Below are 23407 nucleotides of genomic sequence, written 5' to 3'. Positions count from 1 at the left end.
CCACGGTGGTGCCTGCTGACATTTAGCAGGCAATGTGCTTTTTAAAAGCACATAGTGGAAAAAACAAACAGGGAAGTTATATTTAATGTTGCTGCATTGCAAAGAAAAAAAAAATCCCATGATTGGATGATTAAAATTAATGGTTTGTATTATGATTTATGTATAGGGCTTCAGGTTGTGGCCACTTTATAATCAATTTTATGCCAAAAATGGTTATACAAAGCACTGACTGACCAGCATCCTTAACACTGTTGCAGCTAAGCATTTTGGAATGCTCACATGGTGTGTTTGGAAACCCTTTGTGTGCGCTACATTTTTCCATTTGGTATGAGGCTTAGCAGTAATCAGCTCGCCACTAATTAGAAATCATTCTGTGTCCTGTACCCCATTATTACACAAAATTATGTCAGACCTTAAGAATTTTTACATTCAGAAGGAAAAGTTTCTACAAGACCTTTTGTCATGTGTTTCCCTAACATAAAATTTGAAAATAAGCTTTTGCTGTTTTGAAACAGCCATTATGGAAGAAGCAAAAGCCATTATTTTGCTGCATTTGAATTACTTTCTACTTTTGATTCTCTTTATTGATACCAGTGGTGAAAGTAAGAGGAATAAAAGACCTTTTAAAATTTTTATATGTATAAAGGTCTTGGAAAATTATGGAACTCTTTATACTATTAAGAGGTCTGCATTCATCTTTGTAGATTTTAAAGTATCGGTGGGCAGGAAGCCTGGAGCTAGCATCCCGTGGAGCTCTTACGGTCCATGTAAATCTGCAGAAGTGCTTTCCTGTTACAAAACTCAGGATCAGCCCTTATGCACATCTCGTCAAAACTGAATACAAAAGAAATTCACTGTTCTGGGGGAAGGCAGGAGCAGAGATGGAAGTTTTCCTTGTTCTTGTTCTATTTTCCTGATGTTAGTGATATTTTCATAAACAGGTTTTGTGAGGTGTGTTTTAAAAATGAGTCTCTGAGGACCAAAGGTTTAAACTAACTACACATAAGAGTTCTTTACAAAGGCTGACCATTTTGTTTATTAATGGTTGCAGGCATTCACTGTGACAGTGTTTGTGCTGAGGGACAGTGGGGCCCAAATTGCTCGTTGTCTTGTTACTGCAAAAATGGAGCATCCTGCTCTCCAGATGACGGAATCTGTGAGTGTGCACCAGGATACAGAGGCACCACTTGTCAGAGAAGTAAGACAAAATAAATGCTTTAAAATATCTGTTTCTCCTTCCCTTACTTGGAATACATGTGATATAATACCATAATGCTTTGTTAATTGTAGCATGAAGTACTATGACACACTCCTTGATTGGACATTTTGTCAAAATGTATGAATATATAGAAATAAGTGTTAACTGAAATTAACAAATGTTTCCAACTAGTAGTGCTCTTCTTGTTATGGTACAACTTCACTTTTATTCACTGTCTGTGCCGTGATGTCATTATGCACATGACTTTCTAAGAAACAAATTTAGTAGGGGATTCCATTCTAAAGGCAAGCATTTCCAAATGTGACTGATGAACATTAATTTTTTAATACATATCTTGGTAGGTAAATAAAACATGCATGAGTTTCAGAAGTTAGAAACCTTAGCTTCCCGTTGAGTCTGGTAGGAATCATTGGCTTAATTTTTGGTTTTTTTTAACATATATTTTGAAGCAGCAAAGAATGGCCAGTGGCATGAGGCCTCACAGTAAGTAGAGGATATCATAGGTACCCATAGTGGCATTTGAAAAATTTGTCTCTGTAAAATTTAAATGTTACAAGAAGAGAGCTACAGATGAACTGAGGCAAATCATACCAGAAACAGGGAGGCAAAAATACGGTGATGTGTAAAATAGCTACCCTTTCAAGAAGATGTGTCACAGTTTGCCAGCAGTCTAGCTGTCTCCAGTTTGAATTGCTGAAGCTGTGAGGGAAAGGAGTTCAGAGAAGAGAAATGTGAGTCCTCTGCGCTTGCAGGGTAGCCCTGTTTTCAGACGTCTCCCAGAAACAGGGTCAAGAAGCAGGTGGGGTAAGGCCAAGCGGAGATGCTATTAGGTCCTCCAAAAGAAGCTTAAAAGGCAGGAGACGACATGAAATGATTACTAGAAGGTAGAAGGAGAAGCAGAGGAGGATGAAGTCCTAACAGTCCAGGAATGGCAAGATTTCAAGCTGAAGAATGTGATTGCCTATGGCACTGTAAATCCCACAGTAGTGTGGCATTAGTATTCCTTAAGCATTTCTAACTAAGTGCAGTAATTATTCTCACTATCTAATCTCTAAAGGCCTTGCAGTTAATCAGTTAATCCAAAGGCAGCCTAAATGTAACACTACATGTAAAAATGTTCCCTGTGTTTTGGAACTGTGCCTATAACCTGGACAAGAGGCTTCCAGTCCAGTGGCTCTCAGAGCCCCTCTCTGATGCACAGTCTGGAGGCACGGAAGACAAAGGTCATATGAATAATTTGGATCCCAGTCAGAAAGTGCCTTTTCAGTAAACAGGAAGACCTTTTGGCACTGTTTCACTTGGAAAAGTTAATCTCTCTAGAGAGATCTGGCCACATAACTTGTATCAAGTGTATAATTAAAAGACTGAATCTTGAATGACATTAAAATATTGAAAAGATTCCAAGTTAGTTTTCATCAGTGCTAATTGCTGCTCTGCAACAGGTATTTCTCTTCATGCATTACCTAATATTCTAATTTATCAGGAAGTAAATGCCGAAAGGGATTAGAGCAACAAAGAAGGACATTTTATGCAACAGCCTTTTTTCCCCTCTTTTTTTTTCCCTTTTTTTAAAGAAACTAGTGCCTTTAGCATGAGAATTAAGTGGACAAGTCTGTATTTCTAGTCTCAGGTTCTCTAAAAGTTAGGTGATGTATAGCTGTCTGTACCATGTAATGAGTACAGTGAGTACCTAAATGAAAGGATGACTGGAAAACATTTGTACATTTTTCTCAGTGAAGTGATGGCTATTTGTATTCCAAATTAAGAAACACTTAAGAAGTCAAGGTCAAAGATGACCCTACTTATCTACAGATAAAACTATCCACTCTATTTTTCTAAATTACTTTTCTTCAAATATGCTTAAAAGATGTTCATGTTGTAGAGGACATATAATGTATAGCCAAATATATATAATATATAAAGTATATATGCATTTCAGACATAACCGAAGTACAGTGTGGCCTGACAAGTAATAGAATGTCAACTAAGTAATTACTAACTAGAATACGGTAAGCCCTTGAGGAAGATGAGCAAATCTCCTTTCATGAGTGTAAAGCATTGAACTGTATGACTAATAACAACCACCATTGCAACTCTTGTGTATTTAGAAAGCAGAGCTAATTCAAAGTCAGGAACAAGTGCACCGAAGAGTAGTTCACTGCTGTATAGAAAGTGCAGGAAGCAATGACATTTGTTCTTTCTGATTCCAGTTTGTTCCCCTGGGTTTTATGGACACCGCTGCAGCCAGACATGCCCCCAGTGCGTACACAGCAGTGGTCCTTGCCACCATATTACTGGCTTATGTGACTGCTTACCTGGATTTACAGGAGCCCTCTGTAATGAAGGTACAAGTTGAAATAAAGATGCTATGGGATGCAGAGTCCAAGCACTGTAATAATCTTTATTCCACCCCTTGGAAACTAAAACCAAAAATAGTTTCTGTTGTAGTATGTGCAGTTTATAAATTAGGACTCTTATGCAGGTTTAAGCTGTTTGAATGTTTGATCCTTAAGTATGAATCCCACTGTATTCTTATCTGTATTATTTATATAAGTATGTATAGTGGGCTTACCAGAATTTATAATGCCATACTGTAACATTATACTAAGCAATACATTTCTTGATGCAAATATCGGTTGCTTTCTCTTGAAATAAAGAAAATACAATCTTGTTCTGATTACTACGGAGTTCTAATTCTGACAACTTGTTCTCAGTATGTCCCAGTGGCAGATTTGGCAAGAACTGCATTGGAATATGCACCTGCACCAATAACGGAACGTGTAATCCTATTGACAGATCATGTCAGTGTTACCCTGGCTGGATTGGTAGTGACTGCTCTCAGCGTAAGTATCCGCTTTTTTCCCTTTATTTTTAAAACAATTGATCAGGGTTCGGCTGTTTAAATTCTATGCTTTTTGGTAAAGAAACACTGTCTAAGTCAGAAATGAGGACTTCATGGTATATAATGAAGAGATCCTAAACTTTTCTGCATTTCATCGGCACTATCAGAAACACATTTGCACCTTGATTTTTCTAATAAGTGGGCTGGAGCATACAACAGTAGGGATCAATTTTCGGTCTTCCACTGCCCAAAGAAGAGCTGTAGAGAAGCTGGATCAGACTTGATTCAGAAATGCACTGTGAAAACACAAGAGGCAATGCTCACAGGTTGCAGCAAGGGTAGCAAGGGTGACTTTTACTAGATACAAGAAAAAAAATCCCTGTTGTGAGAATGGTCAAGCACAGCAACTGTCCAGAGAGGCTCTGAAGTCTCCAGCCTGGAAGAGGTTGTGAAATTATCATCATTGAAGATCCTTTGAGTAGGATGTTGGACTAGGTGGTGCTAGAGGTCTCTTCCAACATGAAAAAGTCTGTGACTTGATGAATCTTGCATTGCAGAGAGGGTTCTTGACCTCTTGTTTGCTTGTCTGTAATTATTTAGTCTTAGCACAGCAGTGTTGTAAACATCCCAGGCTTGTATCCTCAGGACAGTCTTACAAATGACAGAGGTATTATTTTACAAATAAGGAGCTGAGGCATTGAAATACAGGGTGTTTTTTCTTACAACAGTTGCATAGAGAGCTATTGGCAAGGCTAAAAACAAAGCCAAGATTTTCTCAGATACAAGTTAGTGCTCTGGCTGCAAGACCATCCTTATTCTTGTTAAACATTTGAATGTTTTGTTAAGACATTTTTCACTATGACTTTTTTTAAGTGCTTATAACTTTTTGATGGATTTTTCTCTTTCTTCCTTTTATAAATGTTTCGCAGATACACATTTTTAGTGTCATTCTACCTCACTCGATGAGTATTGTCTTTGTATGCTACAATCAGTGAAGACGTTGTTACAGATTTAAAAAGGGGAAGGGCTAGGCCCTAATTTTATTGTGTATCATAGAGTTATTTTATTAAATAATTAGGCATTCTCCAGATGCCTTGCTGCATCTATGCAAATTACTAATGACAGGAGAGAAATATCTGAAGGAAAATTCTCACAAGAAGCATATCCAATTCCATAAGGTACCAAAATCCACACAGTCTGAAGCACACGCATGCCAAAATTTCAATCAACCCATTTTTATGAATAAAAGAAGCTGTACCAGACCCTGATATGTCAAAATTCAAAAGACATTGTGCTGGGGTTTCCAGGGAGGTGCATTTCCTAATAACATGCCTCATTGGTTTATATCATTTATGGTTTGAGTGGTCCAGGTTAACTGGCTCTGTACCAGTACGATGTAACATCTGGTCAATTTGGAAAAAAACCTTTGCTGGCTAAATTCTGTGAAGTGATTAGCATGCACAACTCAATATGATACCAAAATAAATCTTCGGCCTATTCCTGTGGAAGCCCGTAGCAACAAAGTTCCCTGTTTTTATGGTAAAATAAGTAGGTAGTTGAGAGAGTAGCAGAATAGAGGTATTTAGGAGAAGGAGGGTCTTACTCACTGAATCAATAACAAGAAAATGGTGCCAGCAATATGAATGGAAGCATCTATTGAGGCTGTGCTCGTGGACCGTAACAGAGGAAGTTTATTTGCTTTGTATAAAAGCCTTTTGTTCACATTGAAGATAATGATTCTATTAATTTCTTTTGGAACTACTGACCTTTTTGAAACTTCTAACCTTTTGTCTGTATGTGATTTACATTAGTTGACCACTAATTTCAAACAAAAAACAATAATAAAAATCATTATAAGGCACAATGGAAGTGGAAACAACAAAAAACAAGCTTAGTAATTTTTTTTCAATACAGCATAGTTTATTTCTTAATGGAATGAAATTTCGGCAAAGGTAACACTTTGCAGAAATTCAGCCTATGCATAGATGACTCATTATGCAAACATTTAAAGGATTCAGGAGTTTTTATTGCTGTCAGACAGGTCTCTGGACAACCAAATCAGTACACAACAATAAGGAGTTATCAGCCTTTTTAAACTTACATAGGAATAAAGCTAAGGCTTTCATGTCTGACCTGTTTCTTCTCTCCAATGAAATACTTCCACAAAACTATTTTTAAATTATGCATCTCTTTACTAACGAAACAAATAAAAACCTCAAGATGTGAATCTTAATCAACAGGAAGGGGCTGTTCTTAGACTACCCTCTGCACTTAGTGATATTCTGACATGAAGAAAATTATCTTTTGCTGTCTCTGAATAGTAATTAACATTTTGGAACCACTTCACTATTCTAGTGGCAGTACACAGTATCATATTCATTCACCATGACATTTTCAAAGCAGTCAGTAAAATTCTATCTCATAATGTGTTGGCATGATTGTGAGTAAAAAATATCTCCACTTTATAGATAATTACTTGTTTTTTAGAAATATTATATTGATTAATGGATCTGTGGAAGCAACTGAGTTAACTTGATTAAGGTACAGTCCTGATTATATGCACCATGTTTAGGCAATTATGTAGAATCTAACAGTGGAAATACGAGAAATAAGCTTAGTATTAGTTCTAAAGCTATAGGCTATAAGATGTGTTTCAACCTTCTCTGTTTGTTCTCCTTCACTTTTGAGGCTTAAAAGGCTTATCCCCTTGACTGTGCTCAGCTGAACTCTTTGCAGATTAAAAAATAAATTACGAAAGGAAACTTGCATGGCTTTCTCTATGAGAAAGCTGGTATGAGTGTTCTAGTTACTGAGTATCAAGTATGTATCACTGGTTTCCTTCACACATTCAATCTTTTTCAGCACTAGAGTAAAATGATTCTTTCATTCAGAAAAAAAATCTGTGGCTATTTGCTCAGAAAGAAGCGGACCAAAAAATGTGGTTAAAAAAACCCCAAACCTAAAACGGAGCAGTGCTCATATGTGAACATAAGCAGCTCTATTTATGGGTATCAAGGATCTTTGTCACTTGAGATTAATTAATTGCTCTGGATTGTTTTAGCTTGCCCACCTTCCCACTGGGGACCAAACTGCATCCACACGTGCAACTGCCATAATGGAGCTTACTGCAGTGCCTATGATGGGGAGTGCAAATGTACCCCAGGATGGACTGGCCTTTACTGTACACAAAGTAAGTGACTTTTATTATCCGTTCTTAGTCCACAAATAAGTGACAGAATTTTCCTTCAGTATTTTCACACTTTATTCATTGATTTCTTCTCATGCTGCTGAACCTTTTTTGATCCAGAAGATGCAACACATTACCTCCATGGTTGCAGGGGAGGCCCCTGTATAAGCACTGGCAGAGTGCTGGCCACTACATTTGGGCTACTCTTTAGCCCTCCTTCAGAGGAAGACAACTTTTGGCTGCAGCCGGGCATCCGTGTGGAAGAGTCTGTCGTGTGCACACGCAAAATGAATGACTCTGACATTCAGATGCTACCACTGCAGATGTGAGGTTATCGCTGCAGCCCGTATTATGGATGGTGTCAGCTCTGCAAGCATTCCCCACAGGGTGGGATAACGGTACCATCTAATTCCTTCCCTCTCTGAAACCTCCTCAAGAAGTACTCTAGCAGCAGGTACCCAGCAGCCAAGATTGTAAGAAAACACAGAGCTGACTGAAGCCATGAGCTTCTAGTTTAGCTGTGGCACTAGCTTCTAGTTTAGCTGTGGCTGTGGTCTACTGAGGCGCAGTCCCTGTTGCCACTGCAAAGTGATCATACAGTACATCTTGTATCTGTAATTGCTACCTCCCGGGGGGAATTGCAACAACAGCTCTAGCTCAGCACCTGTAATTCAAATACTGATATAGAAGCTGTTTTATTTGGAACTTAAAAACTTAACTTCAGTAGGCTGTAATGTTATAATTTGTTTTGGAATTTTCTTCATGTAATTAATACATTAATACTGATTTTTCTTCCAAGATCTTTTCATTAAAATAAACATACAAGCAGTGCTGTGACTGGGTATAGGTATATGGCACTTATATGCTGGGTAGGAGTTCATACAATGTTTGAGAAATAAACATTTGTTAGAGATAGATATTGATAACGTTGGCTTCTTATCTTTATCATATTACAGCTTCAGTTTGGTTTATCTGCAATCTGTAATCTGGGCACAACCATTATCTTTGAACTCAAGTAAAATAAGACTGCTAACTGTGTTTTGCATTCAGTGTTTAAATACACGTTTTTCATAAAATCAGAACTCTCCTTTTTCAACTGAATAATGGCATAGTGGCAAGAAATAACAGATATATTACAGGGCCATATGGATGCAGCTCTGGAAGACATTCACTATACTGGTTCAGCTGTCAGCTATCATGGTTATTTTGCTTCCTGCTGGTGAATAATGATCTCTTTGCAGTGATCTGTCTTCTTCACACTGAAATGGTATCTTTGTGAGGAGCTGAGATACAATATGTTATTATTTTTACTTTTTTATGCTTCAGTGTCAACTGTGCAGAAAACATGTCCAAAGGTTTATTCATTACTGAACAGACTCCATGCTCTGGTTCACAAACTGCTCTTTCTCCTCCTTCAAGTATCTTCTTAAACCCATTTCTTCAAGGAGCCCTTCTTGCTGCCTTCTTCTGAACATCTGCTGTCCACACAATTTCCCAACCTCATTTTTATGTAGTTGTTGCCTAATGTGTGCCTTCAACTCCTTTTCCTCTCCCCCTCCTTGTATTGCAGGATGTCCCCTGGGGTTTTATGGGAAGGACTGTGCGTTGATATGCCAATGTCAGAATGGAGCTGACTGTGACCACATCAGCGGGCAATGCACCTGCCGCACAGGGTTCATGGGGAAGCACTGCGAGCAGAGTGAGTAGGGACGGGAATTATTCGTGCCTGATAGCAAATACTAAACCCTGAGCCGGCCCTCTGTTGTTTTGGCCAGTGTTGTGATACAGCCTCCTGGCTTCAGTGGGAATTTCGATGGGGGAAGAGCTTCAGGAGCTGGACATAGGCTTTTTCCAAGCAGATAAAAGCCCACAGAATTAGTTATTAAGGCTGATTATGATTGTGATGGCTGTTTCTTTTGATTTGTAGCTACATGTAAGAGGCATTTGTACTGCATTCTATTTGCTTTGGACATAACACTAAAAAACCCCCAACAACTCTGTCATGTAAAAGTAACAAATGAATCCAAGTAATTGTCATTAGCATAAACCACAATGAAAACTAATAGTTAGAAAACTAAAGATAAGAAGTACCACATCAATCCTAGTGGATAAAATTAATCTTTGCAATGCAGTTTTACAATACAATTGGATTATAATAGCATAATAGAAGGCATTTTGTTTTCTCATGTGTGTGATTCTTTACCCAAGAAAATCAAGAATAACACCACTGACATCAGTATTATAACATTAAAAGAATAATCAGTCTCGTAAGCACAGAACCGTCAATCCAACTTTTGCTAACATTACGGAGTGATGCTCCCACACTTCATGCATTATATTGCAGTAGAAAGCAGTCCATTCAGCCTACTATTGTGAAGGTTTAAATCTGTCTTTGGCATCAGCGTTGTGCTTTTGATGTGTGGAGGATGCTACATATTACCTATAACCAGGACTGATTTAGCTGCATCTGCACCTGAAGGACTGTGCAGTGGCCGAGATAGCATGTGTCACACCTGGCAGCACTGTTACAGAAGGGAGGAGAGGTTCCCACTCCTGTAGACACACTTTATTCCCTCAGCAGCGGGTTTAGCCCCAGCTGCAATGGGAGTTATGTTTTTAAGGCTAATCAACATCTATGGTAGAACCACTAAAAATTTGAAAGTGGATTTTTTTTTTCCTAAGAAAAATACAGTTGCAACAAAATCTGAATGGTTCAGAGGAGTATATTTATTTCAATGAATTAATAGCTGGCAACACGTAATTATTAGCTATTTAAATTTTCTTATTCTACTCTGATGATTTCAATGTTTCACTTAAAAAGAGCAATAATGTTTAGGAAAAGAGAAACTTTTTAAGATCATCTCTTGATGTCATGATATCAAAAAATAATTTTGAATACTTTGGCAAATCTAACTTTATTATTATGTTTTATAGATTTTATATTTTATCCCATAATTTTATATTAATGATTTAACAATATTCAACTAAATGTTTTGGGGGTTCTGAATTTGAATGTCAGTTTTAAAAACTGACTTTTCATTCCAATTCAGATTTCAAAATGCCAGAATATATTATGGCGTGATAGTTTTTGCCCATCCATTGACTTCAGTAGTTATAATCTTGTTTTACTGAATGTAATCAAGAGAAGGAGAAGGTATATAAGCATGAAATTCCACTTAAGTCTGGATTTATCACGACTGCAAGTATATTTCTCTGGCACTTATTGTGCTACATTCTCTTGTAAACTCTTCTAAATTAGGAATACATAAAAGATGAATTAGATTATTTTAAAAAGACAAAAAGAAAAACAAATTAATATAGTTACAAAACTCCTGAGACATTTCAGAGAATTGAGTCTCAGAAGGTGAAGAAATATGACACTTCCTCAAACCATCAGAGCTACAACAAGCCACACAGTAACAGAGGAGGCAGTATAAAAGAAAGACTTTTTATCAGTGTGGGATAATTCTCTACCATGCTAATTACATGATGTAGGAGACACTTTGATCAGTAATTAATTATTGTATTCAAATCATTCTGGGAGAGAAAAAATCGTGTAAAACTCTTCCGATTAGCTTATTCTTCATAATTTAGAATTTTTCTCCTGTAGGTAGTTCCTCAATACATACATTACAGTATCAAAGTATGCTATAAGGAACCTAGGACCAGTTTTATTTTTATATAAATGTGTGAGGTATATTAGACTCATTCTTATGACCCTTATCTCTTGCTCTTTTACCACATCAGCACATCTGTCATATGACATGACACCAGCCAGACGTCTGGCTCTACTCATATGATTATGTGATTTTTCAAGCACTGGGATCTGAGTAACCTGGGAGACTTGACATTGTGGTGTAGAACTGGCACTTCGTTTACATTTTGTCCATATCTTCAGTGTCTTCTACCTTTTTAATCTTTTTAGGGTTTTTTTTTCCTTCCAAATTTCACTGCCATAGTGAAAGATAAAAGAAAATCACTTCCAAATACAATTTCCTTCTCCTTTTCCTTTTCTTTCTCCTTCCCTGCGCATGTGCACACACACATATACAGAGAGGTCATCTTAAGAAAATCTTTTCCCTAGAGGTCTACCACTAATAACACATTGCCATCTGCTGGCCGTGTACAAAAACATATGGGGTTAGAAACAAATGGTAGCGTGTATGGTGCCGTAGATCTGTAATACCAAAACATTTAAGAAGCACTGACTATGTCTGATTTTTATTTGCGCTTATTTTGTGCAGAATGCCCTCAAGGTACATACGGGTATGGATGCCGACAGGTATGTGACTGTCTGAACAACTCAACCTGTGACCACATCACGGGAACGTGTTACTGCAGCCCAGGCTGGAAAGGAGCCAGGTGTGATCAAGGTAAAGCCTAGATGCAATAAAATTATTGTAATTGTTTTATATAAAACTTGGATTAACCATTTAATAAATGCTATCTCTGTATCGTGCATTAAACTAATCTGATAAGGCATGTGTGTTTAAATAGTCCGTTCTATTAAATAATATATAAGTTCTGTAGATTTTGTATGTGTTAGATGCCTCAGTGATAATTTATTGGAGCAAAGCACTCAAGTGTAGATTGCATGAAATGTTTTACAGTGCTGTGCTGTCCAAAGCTGCAGATACAGCATGTGCTTTACCTGCTCTGTGCTTTTGCCTAGAGAATGTTCTTACTTTTTCAACTCCGTGAAAATATCTCTTTCTGTGAAGAAGAGATATTCTCTTAAGGCTAGGATTGTCTTCACATTGGTTTCTGACATAGTTCTATTTTGGCATTATTACACACAGTTAAATTAGCAGAAAGAGTTAGAATTGAGATACTGTCTTCTGCTCCTAACACATTGAGCTTCTGAATTGATGCCACGTTTTCATTTCTTCTTGTATTTCAGCTGGTGTAATTATAGTGGGAAACTTGAACAGTTTAAGCCGTACCAGTACTGCCATCCCTGCTGATTCTTACCAGATTGGGGCTATAGCAGGCATCATCATTCTTGTCCTGGTTGTGCTTTTCCTGCTAGTGCTGTTCATCATTTACAGACATAAGCAGAAAGGAAAAGAAACAAATATGCCCGCAGTTACCTATACCCCTGCTATGAGGGTCATCAATGCAGATTACACCATTTCAGGTAAGTGACATTTAGAACGTTTTTTTTATTCCATCTCTTGACTTTGTGCTTTTTTAGCTGAGCTCTTAACAGGTTCAGATCCGCCCCTAGCAGGGCTTGAATGTGCATGTTTCACCTTTTCACGTTAGTGAGGGCTACTGTGAGCAGGAACATACTTGATTTCAAAAAGGGTGTCTACAATTTCGCCTTGGAAGCCTTCCTGGAAAGAGAGGTAGGGGAGAGTTTCCCTCTTTAGGAAGAGGAAGACTGAGACACTGCTCTCAACTGCCTTTCACAGGAGAGCGGTCCCTGAGACCACACTGACAGCGGTGCTGGTGAACTGGCACATAAGACCAGTGGATGTGATGGTAGACTTGTATGCTTACCTTTTAGCTATCAGAGACAGTTCACCTGAGGTTAGAAGGATGCTGCCACAGCATCTATAGCTGCTTAGTTTGTTCTGCATCATGGTCTTTTAATCTCTGCTCTTGATGCTATGAAGGTGGCTTACCCTGGTAAAATGTGCTAACAGTAAGGAACAAGTGACCATATACCTCGCTTTAATGGGTAACATTTTGCACCCTCAAATGTTTTTCTGCATTAAACAGTGGAAGTATGGACATTTCTATTCCTCTGTGCCTATTTTTAAACAGAATTGGAAAGTGTGGCAGAATATGGTTTCTACTGAGACTTTAAATTCAATGACAACAGCTTGAATATAGAAAGACTGCTGTAGCTGTAGAAAATCAGGATTTCACACTATCTGTGGCAAGATTTTGTAGAAAGAAAGATAGCAGAGTGGCTTGAGTTTGAAACAAATGAAGGGAAGGAGCAATGCTCCTGAGACAAAACAGGAGGTTTTGACCTATGAAAGTGCATTTGAGTTGGGATGCAATGGGTACGTGAAACTTCAGGCAGTGCTGTCTTTTGCACACAGCTATTAAGGAAGGCCTCAGGTAAAAAAGCCAGCAGAAACAGTTGTTAGAGTTAAGAAAGTTGTATTAGCAAAGGTGGTGGTGCTCTTGAAGCACCAGGAAATGTTGCTGTGAACTTGAATGGTAAAAGTGTATATAATTAGGACTATGCTATGACTACAGAGGCAAAAGAGAGCAAGGGACCACAGCAGAAAGAGAAGTTAGCAAGTAACAGCTGTGAATGCTCTTTGCTGAAAGTGAGGACATGACTCGTCAGTTACTGCTCTGTGTCTCTAATTTCTTTAAATGAATGCAAGATTTTTAGATTTTTTTTTCAAGAAACTCTAAAACAGATTCTGAAATCAGTGCAGCACTGTCAAAAACATATCCTAAGAAAGAAATGCCTTGTTATTTTCAGTTGTTCATCTTCCTTTCTTCTTCTTTTCAGAAACCATCCCTCACAGTAATGGTGGAAATGCTAACAGTCACTATTTCTCTAACCCTAGTTATCATACTCTAACTCAATGTACTACCCCACCTCATGTGAACAACATGGACAGGCTGACCCTGGCAAAGGTAAAGCATAAAAATCTGGATGCTTCTGTGTAAATTAGCCTTTGGTTTATTTTACTTTGTTCCCTAATGTTTCATATTTGGTTTATTTTTTGCCTTCCCTGATTATCACCTGGAAATTCAGCAACTTCCCTTCAGTTTCAGTTTCTGTTACCTCTCTTTCTTTGAAATAGGCAAAAAATAATCAGCTGTTTGTGAACCTTAAAAATGTGGAACCTGGAAAACGAGGCACCATCATGGACTACACAGGAACACTGCCTGCAGACTGGAAACATGGTGGCTACCTCAATGAGCTTGGTAAGAAAAAAAAGGAAGAGACTGTGAATGTTATTCATTGTGTTTGGGATCGATTAGAAAGCAGGGGTGTTTTTCTGGTTCTCCACTCAGGGTAATGGTAGGCTTGTCAGACTGTGTGTGAGGTTCAAGGTTATGGGTTTGACCTTCCTTTAAGGCAGTACCCTTAGAGATAAAAAAGTGACTCCTTGTGAGGAATGGTGAATCAGTCTGATGTCTAGTGCAGACATGATATGCAAAATAGCTTATATTATTTTTATAAAATGATTTGCTTATTAATTAGTTTCGTAAAACAATGGGTATTGCACAATAAGGGTCTGCTTTAGCAAAATGACATACTCTTATTAAATAAATGAGAGGTTGCATATATCCTTTTTTTTAAATCCCCACCAAATTGAATCAATACTTTTAAAAAGTAGTTTCTCATCATCTGAGCTGCTTCAGATGTAAATTCTAGGAGCATCTTCCCAGCTAAGCCTTTGCTAAAAGGCAGAGCATTGTCCTTCAGAAGTAAAATTCCCAAGAAGTGGTGAGAGTTGCTGTATCCTGCTTTCTGCTGTCTTTTGCTGTGTTTTCATCCTTTCCCAATCTCATGCATTCCAAAAAGGCTGGATTGCACTGACCATATCTCTGACCAGTGAAAGCCTTAAAAGGGACTTCCAGTGCCAGTATAGTTTTGATCATTTCATTACCTTAATTTCTGATCCTTATCAGTATCAGATTCTGGGAATCAGAACAACAGTATGCAGCATTATTTTTTCTCATGCTCATCCCCAATTTTAGTCTATCCAAAATTCAGGGTCAGATCTGGTTTTTTTTTTAGAAAAGGGTTTTGGTCGTAATGCTCAATGTTCAACTTTACATTTCCTTAGAGCATTTGTACTAGCACTTCAGACTCCTAAGAGATACTGCCTGTGGTTAACCCATTGCAGTAGATCTTGAGTAACAGGGAGATTCTAGAGGACTGGATGAATGCTGATATTATGTCTGTTTTCAAGAAGATCAAATGGGATTACTTTGGTAACTCTAGGCTGGTGACCTGGGCATTAGTCTTGGTAAAAACAATGGAACAGCTGACATGAGATCTAATACATAAAGATGGGGTAGGAATAAAAGCAACTGGTTTAGGTCTCCTCAAATAACATGATTTCATTCTTGGAAACGATGAATTTGTTTATAGAGATATTGTATAGATAAAATTATTTTAGGCTTTTGTAAGGCTTCTAGCATAGTACCACAATACAATCTAATTAAAGAATTAGCACTCCATAATATCAGTCAAAGCTATTTGAACGGATTAGTAACTAGGTAAGTGCTAGGCCTCTGAAGACAGTTGTCAGGCATTGCTGATTGCTGATGTTTATATTGGGATTTATATTGAGAGAAATCTGTTACTAACAGATGATTGCAAAGCCATAGACTTCGGTGCTAGGTGTTTAGGCCATTCCTGCAGGTCAAGGGACTGGAACAGAGTGACCTTGGACAACACAATGGATTGATTAACTTTGGAAGCAAAGTATGAAGAATTGGAGTGAACTTTGCATACCCTGAGATTTTCAGGTCAAGATGGGATGCCTTTCTGGTAGATACGGTTTATCCAGACAAAAAATACGTTTTAATCAAACAGCAGTTATTAGGCTCATTCGAGAGTAACTGGGGGAAACGTAATGGCCTGTGACATATGTGAGGTCAAACTAGATAATTTAATGGTCCCTTATGACCTTAACCACCTTCCCTGTTCAGGAAGCTACTGTTTGAAAGTGTGCAAGCAAACAGTAGCAATGCTTCTGTAACCCTACACAGGGCAGTTTCACAGTGCTTATAAGAGAATTATTCCACTAAGGTAGAAATTTGTTGCAAAGCAATTTTTAAAGCTTTAGAAGCTGTTATGTAATCACTTTTCTTTGCTTTTAAAACTACTCTGTTTTTATATCATTTTTCTCAGGTGCTTTTGGACTTGATAGGGGATACTTGGGAAAGTCCCTGAAAGGTGAGGTTATTTTCTGACGCATTTAGATGAAGTGACATAGACATGCAGTTTACTCTTCTAAATTGTCTTTGGTTTCTGTGTAAAGAGATTACAAAATAATTTTGGACTGTATTTTTCCTAGACACTGAATCGATGCATGGAGTTTGTTTGCTTTTTTTTTCTTTTTTGAGGGGAGGGTTTTTAAAAAAAAAAAAAAAAATTAAGCCTTTCTAAGTCCCCTATGTGTCATATACATCAAATGTTTGTGTAATGCTTGAGTCACGAAATGGCTCTATTCTAGACAGCAGAAGGGGGATGGCCCTTTAGTTCATCCTAGCGAGCCAGGTAAGGACATGTGCTGCCTCTGATGAAACGCTTTAAATGAGAGCCAGCTCCTCTTGCAATTGGCATGATCAGTGTAGGACCACATGACTACCAGCCTGCAGTGCTTCATCACATTCATTGCAGGCCTTTGGAAAGGATATCAAAATATGAATACATAGAGAGGAATGAAAAGCTTCAGAAATTCAGGGTAGTGATGATATTTTGATCTTTTGAATTATCCAGTTTTCTCATAAGACTTTATACTGGACCATACTGGTGTGTGTCACTATTTTTGTTATATGATTAAGGTATGCCAAGGGTGACTAGAATGCCTCGATATCCAAACAATGAAAAAAGTGTAGCTAAGTCAATATGAATAATGAGCTAAATATATAGACAAAAGCAGCTGGTTTATCACCTTGTTTATAATACAGGACAATTAAGCCGAAGGAATGATTTATTATACCTGACATTTCCTGCGTTTGGAGGCTTAGGGGAAGCCCAATTAAAAATATCTTAAAGTAGTCACAAAGTTATGAGCGCCTAGCCACTGACAAGTTCACCAAGATTAGTCTCATGCTGGATATTCAGAGTCCGGAACAAGCTGAGAGAGTCTCAGCTCTAAAGCTTAAATAACACAGCGTATCACAAAACAACAGAGAGAACAAAGTAACGTGGACACCACAAAATCTCTCCCCAGCATAAGAAAATACATCTTTTAAACTACAGTCATCTGTCCTTCAATTAAATGCTGAAATGACAAGCCACCTGATGGTTCCCTTTCAGTTGTCCTATGTGCACCTTACGGAAACTTATAAGGAGCTGATTACTCTTTTAGTGTGGCTGCATAATCATACTTTGCATCAAACAGGCCATCCCTAGAAGTCACTTTACCATCTGCCCAGACATTGGTATCGGGAACAGTCTTAGATCACTTATTTTGATAGCGTCCTCAGTTCAGCACTTGGAAAGGCAAAAAGTATTCTGAAGTGCCTATTAAAAACTGATTCTACACATAATCTGTATTTAATGCTAGCTACTATTTTAACCAGAATTGAAAGTGCTCAGATTTTGCAACAGGAGTTTGCTGTTGGCAAGATCATGCCCATAAAAGAGCATAGCAGTAGAGGTGCTTTCATTAATTGCTGTATAACAATTTTGAAGTGTTAGGACTGATTTCCATTTAAATATTCATTTATGAGTGACTTTCTAAAACTCAGAATTAAAGAATTCCCTGTTTAGTAGCAATGTCCATAGTATGTAGCATGCTTGAGAGAGTAATATGTTTTTCTTTTTGCAGATCTAGTGAAGAACTCGGAATACAATTTAAGTAATTGCTCATTAAGTAGTTCTGAGAACCCATACGCTACTATAAAAGACCCACCAACTCTTGTACCAAAAAGTTCAGAATGCGGATATGTTGAAATGAAGTCACCAGCACGCAGGGACTCCCCATATGCTGAGATCGCCGGCTCTGCTTCAGCCAATAAGAATGTTTATGAAGTTGGTAAGTACAAAATCTACTTCTGGGTGTTGAAGGTTAAGAACAAAGAGCACAGGACTTTTTTCTTTGAATCAGTTTAATCAAAACACATGAAAAATCACTGAAAAAAATGATGATGCTTTCAGATTCTACTTCTGCTCAAAAGCTATAACAACAATCTCATTCTTTCTTTTGAGATACATGGTGCAATTCACAAGAACAGAGTTTGAAATACTTTCAGCTCTGTTCTATAACCTAGAGGTACCTCTGAATTTCCCTGTTTTGAAAGCCTTTCATTAAACAACAGCATAAGATAAGCTTAGCATTTGAGTGCAGTATAATCCCTAGACTGGGCTGTTAAGTACTGAACGCAGCTGGAGTAAGTAAGTGTATGGAAGGGATAGAAAAAATCTGTTTCCTCCTCTTGATCAGAAAAAACAGCATCTTCACCCACAGACATAGTATTTCACTGATATTGGCCCTATCTAGTTACTGCATTACTGTAGTTACTGTAGTTACAGAAAGCTTTGGGGTCTTGTGGAATGGTAGTTACGCTAATGGTCTCTGGACTGGAATAAAGTGTATGTCACGTGTAATAGGATTCTATTTTCCTTTCCTGTCCCCAATTAGAGATTCCTCTGAAGTCCATCAATATCCCTATTGTTTTTCTAAGGATTTTTATAAAATCTTGATTAAAAGCCCCAGATTTGGGCTTTTTTTTTTGGTTTGTCCACACACAAAGAACAGATGCTGGTCCACTTGCTTCTGTCAGTAAATATACTTACGGCAGGGCCATGCTTGCAAGCCTACAGGTGTAACTTAGTGTAAAGCCAAAACACCTTAACATCAACCTTTGTTTCTACACGTGCATTTCAGGACTCAGCATGACAAGGAATCTTTATATTGAAGCAGAAAGCAGAGGATGTTTTGTAGCGCAAACTGAAATGAAATACAGTGTTTGCCTTCTGTTTGCTGCTTCTGGTGTTGAATATATGTGCTCTCTTTTATCACAGAACCTACGGTGAGTGTTGTCCAGGGAGCGTTCAGCAGCTGCGGACGTTTCAGCCAGGATCCTTATGATCTTCCAAAAAACAGCCATATTCCATGTCATTATGACTTGCTACCAGTTCGAGATAGCCCCACATCCTCTACGAAGGAGGTCAGCAGTGAATGACCCCAAAAGCTGATGTGTAGCACAGTGGGACTCTAAAGGAGCAAAGTGGCATGGTTGTGCTCCTTCCTCTAGTTTGCCATCATATTTGGCTCCTAATCTGTCTAGCAGACAATTGCTGTACATTAAACAGAATCTCAGCATGAGGTTTCTGTTGTGTATACAAGTGACAGATGGACAAATGCCACACTCTGGGGATCCTTACCATTCTTTTTTTCATGGCAGTAAATTTTATAGAAACAGTTATGCAACACATTTATACTGTAATATACTGGCTTAAAAATATTAGTTTGCAGATCAGTTTTGATAACATCCCATTTCAGTGACTTTAAATATAGACTTCATGTTTGTCATGTTTCAGAGTAGAAAAAGTCCCAAGACAGTGCAATTTACCAAATACCACTTTGTACAGGTGATCTGATTCACTAGTTATGTAGAAGAAAAACTGCCTTGCCAAATTTTACCTTCCATTCTGATCTTTAGACAAGACATATTAAAAAACAAGATCTGATGGGGATAAGTAAGCACAATACTGCAATTGTTTGGGAAATCCATCATGAGGGTTTTTGTCCATTACTGATGGTGGGCATACCTTGCTTGAATAGTTTTGGAGATAAAAACATTGCATACATCAATAGTATATGAAGCCTCAAGATCTCTTGGTACTCCAGACCCAGCACCAGTCTTGAACAAATCCTTTGCTACCGTTCAACTCCATATGTTGCAGTTCTGACCACTATTTCTGCCATACACAACTAATAATCCATAACATATCAGTAATTACTTAATAAAATATGTAAATTAAATCAGTTTATTTTTGTCACCATGGACTGATTGTGTAAGGAGTGGACAAAGGTGATGACTGCTGTAAATCTTAACTGCAAGGAAAGGTTTACATTTTATAAACACGTAGGAATAATGACTGTAATATAGGATACAAATAGTAAAGTGTTCTGATTTTTTTTTCTTAGAAATAACTGAGCAATTTCTGTGCATACTTGCTAAAAACGCACCTTTTCTTTTTTATAGTTCTTGTAGGGAAACACATGCTTAAGCTGGTCTTTTGCATTGCGAATAATGTGACACATGTACCTCCCATTCTTCATTAACTTGTGTCTCCATTTTTACGCTGTGTGTCTGTGTTTCTAGTGATCTAGCTTATAATTGCAAAAATATTCTACTGTGTGTCCATTTCTTTTGTATTTTTGCCAACTGGTCTTTATTTTGCCTGGTTAAAGGGACCTCTGGGCAGAGGAGAGGATTAAAGTAAGAATTCGTGTCATACTGATGTCTGTCAGAGGTGGCTAGCTAATATGTAATAGTTTAACTTAATGAATTAACTGGGGAAAAAAAAATCGAAGTGTTTTTGTTGAGGTTCATAACGAGAATGCAGAAGCAAAGTAAAAAACAAACCCTCTTTAAAGTTTAGCTTATTCTGTTGACTATATGCATGGAGACCACCTTTCCAAAAGGTTCCTTTCTCTCCCTCCAAAACAGTCTGTTAGGAACTGCGCAATTTGGTGGAAATGAAATTTGTCAAGGTATCCATCCATTGAAGCAAAATTGTCCCCCAGACACGTCAGCCTAAAAATAAAATGGTTGATATAGGCTGGACATTCTTTTTCAATGGAAAGTTAACCTTTAGAAACCTAAAAATGATGTGGCAGTATTACTTCCAGCTGCTGCTGCTGTTAATGATGCTACCTGCTAACACTCTTGTGCCATGACCCCAGCAGACTTTTCCACCCTGCCCTGGCAGTTACTCTGTAGCTTCTTGTGAATAGCTTGTCCCCAGGGTTGGTGTATCCCTAACTAATGGGGAAAGGATACAGGCAGTTGCATTGTATGGCATATAATGGGAAGCACTAGTCCTTTCTTCTTTCTGTCTTGGGGTCACATTTTGGCACATGAGACCTGTGATATACTATAATGATGTGAAGGGCAGTCAATAGGTCAAGGGATTGGTCTATGTGCTCTCCGGCTTAGCACAGGGAGTGCCATGACTGTTTTTGCCTTTACATCTGGACTGCAATACAGTCTGAGACAAAGAATTATCACTACTGTGACAGCATTGATGTATTCCTAAGAAAATTGCAACCAGTTGCCTTTGTAATATTAAATGCAACAGATGATCAACTGGAAGAAAAGCTGAAAAAACTTTTGCAAAAATTTTTTTAAAAGGAACCCCAGAGCTGAAATGGAAATACGATTTGCTTTTATTTGTGGTTACTGAAGTTGTGATAAATGAGAGATCTGCATCTGAAGACATTGTTGCGGATGTGCCCAAGCCTGAGAATGTATACACCTGTATGAATTGCCCCATAACATTCTTGGTTCTCGCTGGCCATCAGCACTGGCTGGTTTGCAATTCCCTGGGTATTTCTTATATATCCTTGAAATAAATAATTTTATTATCTTTGGATTTTGCAAGTACAGAAATTAACTACAAGATTTCAAAAGCCAGTTAACATTTAATCTCTCTGTAAGACAAAGTATTGATTGGGTTTGTGTGCATATAGATAACATGTAGAGCTACTGGTATATACATGTATTTGTACTGTGTGAAACAGACTTTAAAATAAAACCTTTCTTCTCTGAAGCCATGAATAGCAAATGCTGTATTTAGCAATTGTGAGCTCACAAAAATGTATTTTCTTACTCTGTGTAGAATTTGGAGACCACTAGATAAATTAATCTTCATATATAAACAGTCCTTTTTTATATGAGAAAGTGAAGAGCTGAATAAATTTTGTTTGAAAAATTCCAGTATGTCATATATCCTCAAGTGATATATTCAGCCAAATATTCATGAAAACAGATGAGTTTCTGATAATTTTGTCTATTGTGTATGTTCTAAATATACACATTACCAAAGTCTGCCTTTCTATATGTGGTTAAAACTCCTGCTGTGTAGTCAGCATAAGCAATGTCTGCATATATCTGAGCCAGATTTGCAATACATATAGGTCAAGCAAATGACTTGTGAATTTACTTCAGTGAATGATTGTTGGTAGACACTCAGAAGACAGATTGCCTGCAGGGTAATACCTTCTTGTTAAATGACAGCTGTGTATCATTCCAGAGGAAAAAAGCACATGGGACTTGGATTAGCAATCTCCTGTATGGCTAGGGAGACTTGGTCTGGAGTACACTCTGCTGTCAATTTAAGAGACCCCCAACTCAATCCTTAGGACTGTCACATAGCCCTTTTTGTAGATCCCAGAGAACTTAAATATTTCTGAAGGTGCATACTATATTGTGATGGGAACTTAATGAGTAAGATGATACAACAATTTTAACAAACACCATCTACTCAGAGAATTGGCTTCATCACAGACAGGAATGGAAAGATGCTGCTTTGCCTCTATATATTCACATTACAATAGTGAGAAACATAGCATTGAAAAGGGATATAGCTATCCCCTAGCAACTTGTCAGCAGTTTAATAAAGTGCAAAATCCTGTACAAAGTTAATAGCTGATTTTAAAGTAAGTAGTGAGTATTAAAATTAGGTTCAAATAATGTAGGCATATTAATTCTGGTCATTTAGAAGCATAATGAACCTCAAGGCTTTTACTATATAAAAGATTTTTAATCACAACACACTGTTACACATAAAATTTGTCCTTATCTTAATCTACACAGAGAACTCACATTAATTTTAACTGGAGATGCGCGTGCAGATTACAGGGCAAAGAAGATTTCATTGTACTCACACTTTCTGCTGAGACAATCTGCAAAGTCAAGTTAATATTGAAGTTAAGTTAGGATAAAACAAAATCAAAAGTGGGGAATGTGTTATTTAAAATACATTGAGTTTTCCAAGTCTGTGACTACAATTGAATTTTTTATTAGATATGTGTCCAAATACTAATCCGTATACTGAAGCTCTAAAGTCCAGACTGAAGAATACAGAGCTAATTTTGACAAAAATGCTTTATATTAAAGATCGTGTATATAGTAGTTTAAATGACTGACAACAAATGGATGCATGCTTATTAATTACCGTACAGAAAATCTTGTCATTTGGTACACTCATACTAGTGCTAGAACACTGAACCTAACTTTTCTATCTTCAGTTTTTTACCCACAAGACTTCACTTTGATATGATTGAACTGTAATATATTTTTAAAGACAACCTATCAAGTATGCCTGGCTTTTTTTCTTAGCTGTAACAAAAAAGTGTTTTGGTGTGAAAATACATCTATTTTCCAAAGATGACTGATGTTCATCATTCTGCCCTTCACTACCATTTGTTTCACTTCGCATACCTGTAGGTTAATGTAATAAAGTTTCTAATGAAAGATGGGAATT

General features: G+C 37.6%; 1 protein-coding gene across 2 annotated transcripts in view; it reads left to right on the top strand.

Annotated features, from left to right (window-relative positions):
- The window catches only part of MEGF10 (multiple EGF like domains 10), a 76515-nt gene extending 57420 nt beyond the window's left edge, over positions 1-19095 (top strand). Inside the window, exons 13-24 of one of the 2 annotated variants that reach the window (XM_059833578.1) lie at positions 1052-1198; positions 3430-3564; positions 3934-4062; positions 7123-7251; positions 8819-8947; positions 11493-11621; positions 12149-12385; positions 13727-13854; positions 14025-14148; positions 16091-16135; positions 17739-17945; positions 18935-19095. In XM_059833578.1, the coding sequence (XP_059689561.1) occupies positions 1052-1198; positions 3430-3564; positions 3934-4062; positions 7123-7251; positions 8819-8947; positions 11493-11621; positions 12149-12385; positions 13727-13854; positions 14025-14148; positions 16091-16135; positions 17739-17945; positions 18935-19095 (1700 nt within the window). The remainder of the gene's footprint in view (positions 1-1051; positions 1199-3429; positions 3565-3933; positions 4063-7122; positions 7252-8818; positions 8948-11492; positions 11622-12148; positions 12386-13726; positions 13855-14024; positions 14149-16090; positions 16136-17738; positions 17946-18934) is intronic. The other variant, XM_059833579.1, reaches the window with a different exon arrangement.
- Positions 19096-23407: the final 4312 nt, after the last annotated feature.

The sequence above is a fragment of the Gavia stellata genome, chromosome Z, assembly GCF_030936135.1.
Source record: "Gavia stellata isolate bGavSte3 chromosome Z, bGavSte3.hap2, whole genome shotgun sequence".
Taxonomy (NCBI): domain Eukaryota; kingdom Metazoa; phylum Chordata; class Aves; order Gaviiformes; family Gaviidae; genus Gavia; species Gavia stellata.
Note: the sequence above shows the minus strand (reverse complement) of the source record. Positions and strands in the feature narration are given on the sequence as shown.